Genomic DNA, 9,861 nt, shown 5'->3' on the forward strand with positions numbered 1-9,861 from the left:
ATCCAGCAGAGAGGCCGGTTATACTAGATTATGAGTATAGTAGCAGCTGTCATTTTTAATTTGACCTTAATTACTTAGCTTTTTTGTTGCATGATCGGGTAAGAGGCCACATCAACATACTAGATACACGCAGTTTGACCAAATCTCCCACAAACTCTTGCTATCTTTAGCCGATGCGCGCCACATGCCCATCTCTAACTCGATGATGCTCCCAATTATTCTAATCTAAAAAAATGCGAGAGTGCTATTCCGGCAGATTGGCATGCATCCAGGCCAGCTTCCCGGCCATTATATCATTGTACTCTCTCCATACCTACAAAAAAAAATTGTCTCAAACAGTGACATTGTCTCCAAAGTTTAATTTTAATTTTTTATTTTTATAAAAATATTTATCAAAAAGTGATATACGTATGTTTTATAAAATTATTTTTCAAGACAAATCTATCTATCTGGTTTTCATATTTCTAAACTCGATAACTTAAAAATTATTCATGATTTATATTTTCAACGTTTGACTCAAATCTTGTCCAAAATGACTTTCTTTAAAAGTTATTTATGATTTATATTTGGTTTGAACATTATTGTATATACAAGAAGTATATTGTTACATCTAAAAACCAACTAACAGTGTGTTTGGTAAGTATCCAATTTTTTTTTGAAAACGTTTCGGATCTAGATTCTCTAAGACATGTTTTATGTGATGAATCAAAATTACTTCGTGGGGAGGCTGGATTTTGATTCACATGAAGATATATATTTACTTAAAAAACATATAAATAAAAATATGCTTCAAAAAAATTTAAACTTTTCTGTGGGTGAAGAATAAAATTGAGCACAACAATTTTATTTTGTTGCAATAAAAAAGGATTAGAGCTGCAAAATAAAATAAAATCACTAGCTCATAAGTGAGTCAAAAAATTTGAAACGATTCTATGCGAAACCACGATATCTCGGTTTCTAACTTTGTTAAAGAAAATACGAAACTGAAAATCCAGGTAGCAGAACACCATTTGGAGGAGCCGTTTCGAATGATTCACATTCAGGTAAAAAAAGGAATTACCGTTCTTCAGCACTACTTCAGTAGTACCTTTTCAGTAAATAAACAATATTTTTTTTTATAATAAATCAGCATAAATAACAACATAAACGAAATTTCAGTGAGCCAAATTTCTCCCATCCAAACATGGGCCTTGTTTAGTTCTCAAAATATTTTGCAAATTTTTTCATATTTCCCGTCACATCAAAATTTGCGGTATATGCATGTAGCAATAAATATAAGTAAAAGAAATAACTAATTATATAGTTTACTTGTAATTTGCTTACGGATCTTTTGAGCCTAGTTAGTCCATAATTGAACAATATTTGTCAAATAAAAATGAAAATGCTACTATTTCTATTTTGCAAAAAAAAAATAAACAAGACCATAGTCTAAATATACCACAATACAAGCAGTTCAAGCAAAAGTTGGCATAAGCACGATATAAATCAGCATACGCATAAGCAGCCGTATAAACCTATATACCACAATACGGGCATATATTTTAAACAAAATAACCCCACACACATCCATACAGCCAGAGTCAGCAGTACGGCCCGTACAGGCCGACAACGGAGTAGTCAAGGCGGTCAGCGATGCCACCACCACCACCGGCCTTTATTTGCCTGTTCGTCTGCAGTTGCTGACGCAAATGAAATCCCTGCAGTTGAATGGAATTTTACCACAGTACATACTATACTGGAGTACCCATCATCTTTACCTAACTTCAGTTTGTGTAAAATAGAAATAGGCCTTATTTAGTTCGTAAAAATTTTTAGATTTAGCCACTATACTTTCATTTGTATTTGACAATTATTATTTAACTATGAATTAATTAGATTTAAAAAATTCGTCTCGCAAATTATAAATAAACTATATAATTAGTTATTTTTTATTTACATATAATACTCTATACATGAGTCTAAAGATCCAATATGCTAGCTAGCTTTTTTTATGTGTGTATGTGTCTACTAATAATGAAAGAATGGTCATAATGGTGTGTGGTCTGGCACTCTGGCTGGCTGATTAGCTGTTGTTAGTACTCCAGCAAAGAGAGAGCCTCACACGTTAGCCGTCAGAGGTAGTGATAGTATTATTATAGGTTAGTATATAATTGCAACAGTAATGCAGGTATGTAGGATGTGCAAAACAAACGCAGAAAAGCCACATGTCGAACTCATCTCATCTCAACGGGGGCCTTGTTTACTTCAAACTTTTCAAGATTATATCAAATCTTACAACACATGAATGAAATATTAAATATAGATAAAAAATAATTAATTGCATACTTTATTTGTAATTTGCAAGAATTTTTTTTTGAATTTAGTTAGTGCATGATTGAATAATAATTGTCAAATAAAAATGAAAATGCTATCATACCTCAAAATTTTTCATCTCCTCGACTAAGGCCTTGTTTAGTTCGCAAAAATTTTCAAGATTCTCCGTCATATCGAATCTTTGGTCGTATGCATGGAGCATTAAATATAGATCAAAATAAAAACTAACTGTACAATTTACCTGTAATTTGTGAGATGAATCTTTGGAGTCAAGTTAGTCCGTGATTGGACAATGTTTGTCAAATAAAAACGAAATGCTAGAGTATCCAAAAACAAAAAAATTTGCGAACTATTGTTTAGTTTACCCAAAAACCAAAAACTTTTTAAAATTCCTCGTCACATCGAATCTTACGACACATATATGAAACATTAAATATAGACAAAAACAAAAACTAATTGTACAATTTGTCTATAAATCGTGAGATGAATCTTTTAAGTCTAGTTAGTTCATAATTGGATAATATTTGCTAAATAAAAACAAAAATGATACAATACCTACAGATAAAAACTTTTGGAAATTAAACAAGGCCCAAGGCTCGAGAAAAAGCACACTTTTGTTAAAAAAAAGACATCTTTATGAGTATGTGAAGGGTGTCCATTTGTGCAGTAGATAGATGTCGAGACCAGAGAGAGGATAGGACAGACAGCCAAACCAAGCACAGCTGCATGTCCAACAGGCAACAGTAGGTTTTTGCTTTGCCATTTCCTTGCTACTCCAGCAAAGCAGACAAGAGAAGAGAGTGCTCTACATGTTTTCCTCCCTTCCTTTTTATCCGCTTGGTTTCCTTCCTTTTGCTCCACATTTCTTTTTTTTTTTCTTGGCCTTGGCGAATACCATCGCATCCCAATCCATTCCCATGTGTGTGTTGTTGCCGTTGTGGACTCCCACTCCCCTGTCTGTCACCTGACACCTTCTTCTTCCTCGCTCGCTCGCTCGCCCGCCCGCATCCATCCCATCCCCACCACCTCATCCCATCTCCATCCGTCTGTGCACGGGGTGAAAACACAACCCACATTCACCACCGAGCAAGCTCTCCCTCCCCTGCTCTCCTCCGGCCTCCGCCTTGTTCTTCTTGTTGTTTGCATATAAATCTGGAACTGCAAGGGGGAACCACCACCACCACCACACCAGCAGCAGGACAGCGGGAGGGAGAGGGAGATCCGTGAGGAGCGAGGTGCCGCCCCCATGGCTGAGAAGGAGGGCAACCTCGAGGCCGTCCTCAAGGAGGCCGTCGACCTGGTATATATGCCTCTTCTCCTCCTTTTCTTCCCCCCACGAATTCTTGTTGGGAAGAGAGAAAAAGAAAAGCTTGCGCCTTTCTAGCCTCCTTTTCCGAGACTAAGAAAGGTTGCCGTTCCTCTCTTCTTCTACGAAATTTGCATCTCTTCTCTAGTCTAGCAAAAAAACAAAAAACCCTGTATGCTTGGTTTGTGGTCCTTGTTCTCCGGATTCCGGAATTCTAGGTGACTGACATTTTGGCATACTGACGTTTCATTTCTCTACCTACTACCTAGTAGCTGTTTTTCAAATCTGCTTCCTTCATCACTTGTTCTTTTCACTTCTCTCTAGGAATTGCTACATCATCCTAGAGAGACGTAGAGTCGTAGAGGCATACTACTCGTTACGTACATACATGTAGTACTAGTAGGCAATTTTCTCAAAAAAAGTTGTGCCAAGGAATTGTGTTGCTCAACTCAACTGACGCTGTCTGCTGCTTTTCCTATCTTCTCTGCAGGAGAACATCCCCCTCGAGGAGGTGTTTGAGAATCTGAGATGCAGCCGCGAGGGTCTCTCCACTCAGCAGGCGCAGCAGCGCCTCGAAATCTTTGGCCCGAACAAGCTCGAGGAGAAGGAGGTTTGCTTTCACTCACGTCACCACTCCGCCTTGTGCTTTTTTTCCCCAACTTTGCTGGAGAAAACACATGTAATAAATAATTGCTTAAAGCTGGGATTTTGATGGCCGCAGGAGAGCAAATTCCTCAAGTTTTTGGGCTTTATGTGGAATCCACTCTCCTGGGTCATGGAGGCTGCAGCAATCATGGCCATTGCCCTTGCCAATGGAGGGGTAGGTCACAGAAATCTACTACAGACTTCAAATTCCATTTCCAAGCTCTTTTCCTTTGGTATCTTTGTTCACAGTTGGAACGTATTCTGAGTTGTAGTTGCCTTGTGATTATGTATGTCATCAGGGGAAGCCACCAGATTGGCAGGACTTTGTTGGTATCATAACTCTGCTTGTCATCAACTCAACAATCAGTTTTATCGAGGAAAACAATGCTGGTAATGCTGCTGCAGCCCTCATGGCTCGTCTCGCTCCTAAAGCCAAGGTTTGTTGCGACCGACCTCTATGTTTGCTGAATCCTTCCAAAAAGGTTGAATCGGCTGACTTTTCTTTCTTCAGGTGCTTCGTGACGGTCGATGGACCGAGGAAGATGCAGCCATTCTTGTACCAGGAGACATTGTCAGTATTAAACTCGGAGACATCATACCTGCAGATGCACGCCTCCTTGAGGGGGATCCTTTGAAGATCGACCAGGTTCTTCCCGTTGTCATCACCTGTTAAAATAATTTGGCCTTTCATGAGCCCTAGTGATTGGCTGTACTATCAGTGGATGGTAGCGGCTGGAACATTGTTCCCTTATCTAAAAAAAAATGAGCCCTAGTGATTTTTTCCCTCATAATTTCTCTTGCATTGTAGTCTGCCCTGACTGGAGAGTCACTGCCGGTTACCAAAGGTCCCGGTGATGGTGTCTATTCTGGTTCGACAGTCAAGCAAGGTGAAATCGAAGCTGTTGTGATTGCCACTGGTGTTCATACTTTCTTCGGAAAGGCTGCTCACCTTGTTGACTCCACAAACCAAGTTGGCCATTTCCAGAAGGTAATATTGGGCGTCCTGTCTCCTGTGCATGTATTCTGCACTGAATTGTCAATGTACTTCATTGCTTATATTGTATCACTTGGCTGGTGCAGGTCTTGACGGCTATTGGGAACTTCTGCATTTGCTCAATTGCTGTTGGGATGTTTGTTGAGATCATTGTCATGTATCCTATCCAGCACAGGGCATACCGCCCTGGGATTGACAACCTCCTCGTCCTTCTCATTGGAGGCATCCCCATAGCCATGCCGACAGTCCTATCTGTAACTATGGCTATTGGGTCCCATCGTTTGTCTCAACAGGTTCATATATGGATCATCATGTCAATTGTGTTTTTGTTTCCCTTAAATATTCTTTGATATATTTAACAACTTAAACAATGTTTCTCTAGGGTGCTATCACAAAGAGAATGACTGCAATCGAGGAGATGGCTGGCATGGATGTTCTTTGCAGTGATAAAACAGGAACTCTGACCCTGAACAAGCTTACTGTGGACAAGAACCTCGTTGACGTGAGACAAAAACAACTATTTCTAATATTTTCTTAGCTCTCTCATTTCTGTTTAACTTTAAATTTGTCAATGCAGGTTTTTGAAAGGGGCATTACTCAGGACCAAGTGATTCTCATGGCTGCTAGAGCATCCCGTACAGAAAACCAAGATGCCATTGATACTGCTATTGTTGGGATGCTAGCTGATCCTAAAGAGGTATATACCTTTGTTACAAGCTCGAAGCAGAGAATGATGATTATATTATATTACTTACTATGATGAGATGGCTCTTTGTCCATGTTTTCATGAAGGCACGCGCTGGCATCCAAGAAGTTCACTTCCTGCCATTCAATCCTACTGACAAAAGGACAGCATTGACATATATTGACGGTGATGGGAAAATGTATCGTGTTAGTAAGGGTGCACCTGAACAGGTACAACAAGAATCAAGAATTAACCAGTGATGTCTTGATATCTCAGCATTGCCTGATGAAAGCGTTAAATTCGGATTTGTTTAACATAATGCATGCATATAACCTCATGCCATATACTCTATAAATTGGATGCAGATTCTCCATTTGGCTCACAACAAGTCAGAGATAGAGAGGAGGGTCCATGCTGTGATTGATAAATTTGCAGAGCGTGGACTTAGATCGCTTGCTGTAGCATATCAGGTGAGAAGACAATGCAGCTTCTATCTTGTCTTACTATTTGCATTGCACTGACCACAATAATAATATGAGCATCTTAGGTCATTTTCTTTTCTTTTTTTTTTTTGTGAAAAGGTCCATTTTCTTTTCTTTGTGAAAAGGTCCATTTTGTTTTAAAGAACTGTGAGGTCCATTTGTCTCTCACTCGCACCACTTTGCATAGTTTCACCAGTTTTATGCCTATGTTGTCTTAGTGGTAAACTGTTGTGTTTTTCTTATGTAGGAAGTACCTGAGGGGAGGAAAGAAAGTCCTGGTGGTCCATGGCACTTCGTTGGTCTCATGCCACTTTTTGATCCTCCAAGACATGACAGTGCTGAAACAATTCGGAGGGCACTCAACCTTGGTGTTAATGTCAAGATGATCACTGGTATAATGCCAACTGAATATTATCAAAATGATCTCTCTTTCTGTTTATTCAGCTCTATGTTTCGCAGTGACGATGCCTTTGATATAATCCTATCCAGTCATAGAAGTATAGAACATCTCCTGATAGAAGTACATTGTTGCCTTGTGGTGGGCTGGTGGCTTCATTACACTATTCTGTCTCGCTTGGTCCCAGCGTTTTGATTTATTTTCTAATGTTCAGGTGATCAGTTGGCAATCGGAAAAGAAACAGGACGCCGTCTAGGAATGGGTACAAATATGTATCCTTCTTCTGCTTTGTTAGGGCAGAACAAGGATGAGTCTATTGCTGCTTTACCTGTTGACGATCTCATCGAGAAAGCTGATGGTTTTGCTGGTGTATTCCCTGGTATGGTTTAGGAGGAATAAATATTGTTGTGAAGAGGCATAAAAATTTTATCCTGGATTAATTGAGTAATTATTTTTTCTCCAGAACATAAGTATGAGATCGTGAAACGTCTGCAAGCACGGAAGCATATCTGTGGAATGACTGGTGATGGAGTAAATGATGCTCCTGCCCTGAAGAAAGCTGATATCGGTATTGCTGTTGCTGATGCAACTGATGCAGCCAGGAGTGCTTCAGATATTGTCCTCACAGAACCAGGGCTTAGTGTGATCATTAGTGCTGTGCTTACTAGTCGCGCTATTTTCCAGCGTATGAAGAATTACACGGTATGCTAGAAGTTGAAATGCTCTCAATTGTGCTATGTTTTTCCTTGTGCTAATTGGCTATTGCATTTTTATTATGTCAGATCTATGCTGTCTCGATCACCATTCGTATTGTGGTAAGTCTTATATGTCTGTCAGTACTCCAAGCTGAAACTTATAGATCTTTGCATGCGGATTCTGTTTGGGATTAAATTTCTACTAGATTCAACAGAAACAAAACCGTCTGTGATATTCCCATGCATCTACAATATTGCTTGAACTTGAAGGTTTAACTGTCACTTTTTCCCTTAATCTTGACAGCTTGGATTTATGCTCCTTGCCCTGATTTGGAAATTTGATTTCCCCCCATTCATGGTCCTAATCATTGCAATTCTAAATGATGGTACGTTCCTCCCTCTGTCTTTGAAAGAAGTTGAAGTAGAAACCCAAAAAGGTTATAATGTTATTCGACCATTTGATGTGATGAATAGGTACCATAATGACTATATCAAAGGATCGTGTAAAACCATCCCCACTACCCGACAGCTGGAAGCTGGCTGAAATTTTCACAACTGGAGTTGTCCTTGGTGGATATCAGGCAATGATGACTGTCATCTTCTTTTGGGCTGCATACAAGACAAACTTTTTCCCAGTAAGGATTCTTGCAAATGGTTATCTGCATTTGGATTTTGATGAGTCTTAGTTCAATTGTAAATTTTATTCTTAACACTAGGGTTGGCTAGGGAACTTATGTTACTTTTAGTGCCTTATTTTTGCTTACTTGTTTGAAAATATTTCAGAAAATATTTCATGTCGAAAGCCTTGAGAAGACAGCTCAAGATGATTTCCAAAAGCTTGCCTCTGCTGTTTACCTGCAAGTCAGCACCATCAGCCAAGCCCTTATCTTTGTGACAAGGTCCCGGAGCTGGTCATTTGTCGAGCGTCCAGGGTTTCTGTTGGTCTTTGCTTTCTTGGTCGCGCAGCTGGTGAGCTCTTACTCCCTTTCCTTGCGAACTGCTCTAGGTTATACGTTTATTGAGCTAAAATATCCTGTTTAATTGTAGATTGCTACACTGATTGCTGTGTACGCCGACTGGGCATTCACTTCGATCAAAGGCATTGGGTGGGGCTGGGCTGGTATTGTGTGGCTTTACAACATCATCTTCTACTTCCCGCTCGATATCATCAAGTTCCTCATCAGATATGCTCTTAGCGGGAAAGCATGGGATCTTGTCATTGAGCAAAGGGTAATAAGCTATTAATATGTGCTGCACATGTGTCAATTGTCTATCGGAGTTTTGGGTACCATGAGCGTGTGACTAACTCCCATCATCGTTCTGTAGATTGCGTTCACAAGGAAGAAGGACTTTGGTAGGGAGGAGAGGGAGCTGAAGTGGGCACATGCACAGAGGACCCTCCATGGGCTACAGGCACCTGATGCCAAGATGTTCCCGGAGAAGGCTGGGTACAATGAGCTGAACCAGATGGCTGAAGAGGCGAAGAGGAGGGCTGAGATTGCAAGGTAAGATCACAAACCAAGTAGTTAGTGCTTTCTTATGTGTGCTATTATTTAGGCGGTTAGGCCCACCCCTGTTCCTTTCCTTTTCATGAATGCATTATTACTATATGAAAAGTGCCTTTTTGCGGTACTGGTAGGCAATAGTTTGAACAGCTTTAAAGTTGCTTGATTGACAACGGTGCAAATTGGATTCATGCTGCCGTGGATGATTGTTATGTTACAGGCTGCGGGAGCTTCACACACTCAAGGGACATGTGGAGTCTGTTGTGAAGCTGAAGGGGCTTGACATCGAGACCATCCAGCAGTCCTACACAGTGTAAACTTTGCCTGTCCAGAAGAAGTTTTTTCTTTTTCTTTTTCTTTTTTGCCCACCGACGTGTGAATTTGATGGTGGCTGGCTTCTCTTTGTTTTGTTTATTTAACCGAACTGCAAGCACCGACAAGTACCTGAAATGAGACAGATCCCTCTCTGTAATCCCCGATTTCTGTCTTCTCCTCACATGGTATGACAATCAATTTATGAACTTTGCTCGGCTATATAAATAAGTGCTTGAAGGGGCGAGCACAGAGTTTTTTTGGCCACTCATGGGAATGGGTGCATGCTTGTTTTCAGAAAGAGAGATTTTGTGTTTCTTCATCATTTTCTCTTGCTGTCGAATCCAATTCAACCTGACCTGCCAATGATGGATCGATCATTTGGGGGGCAAAGGCACTGACAGTCAGATCACAAACTCGTATCATTCATTGGCTGTTCCTGTGTGGCATGTGAGCTTCAATGAATGAATGAATGCCTGCACCTGCATGCGTGGAGGTGAGCTTGAGATGCAGATGCTTCCTCCCTG

At 40.2% G+C, this 9,861-nt stretch overlaps 1 protein-coding gene across 1 annotated transcript; it reads left to right on the forward strand.

The window, feature by feature from the left end:
- On the forward strand, positions 3,237–9,605 carry LOC8072876 (plasma membrane ATPase 1). Its single transcript, XM_002442573.2, has 21 exons — positions 3,237–3,613; positions 4,110–4,229; positions 4,341–4,439; positions 4,564–4,701; positions 4,776–4,910; positions 5,073–5,252; positions 5,345–5,551; positions 5,641–5,760; positions 5,836–5,955; positions 6,051–6,173; positions 6,309–6,413; positions 6,673–6,817; positions 7,037–7,201; positions 7,286–7,524; positions 7,605–7,637; positions 7,822–7,903; positions 7,992–8,152; positions 8,301–8,486; positions 8,565–8,747; positions 8,844–9,022; positions 9,243–9,605. The coding sequence occupies exons 1-21, from the start codon at positions 3,560–3,562 to the stop codon at positions 9,337–9,339; spliced, it is 2,871 nt and encodes a 956-aa protein (XP_002442618.1). The 5' UTR covers positions 3,237–3,559; the 3' UTR covers positions 9,340–9,605.

This window comes from Sorghum bicolor, chromosome 8, assembly GCF_000003195.3.
Source record: "Sorghum bicolor cultivar BTx623 chromosome 8, Sorghum_bicolor_NCBIv3, whole genome shotgun sequence".
Taxonomy (NCBI): Eukaryota; Viridiplantae; Streptophyta; class Magnoliopsida; order Poales; family Poaceae; genus Sorghum; species Sorghum bicolor.

What these genes read in the sequence shown, in the direction of transcription:
- LOC8072876 (XM_002442573.2), top strand. Translation starts at nt 3,560, where the DNA reads ATGGCTGAGAAGGAGGGCAACCTCGAGGCCGTCCTCAAGGAGGCCGTC. An exon ending in ACAAGCTCGAGGAGAAGGAG is followed by an intron (nt 4,230 to 4,340) that starts GTTTGCTTTCAC and finishes TGATGGCCGCAG; the next exon opens with GAGAGCAAATTCCTCAAGTT. An exon ending in GTAAGGGTGCACCTGAACAG is followed by an intron (nt 6,174 to 6,308) that starts GTACAACAAGAA and finishes AATTGGATGCAG; the next exon opens with ATTCTCCATTTGGCTCACAA.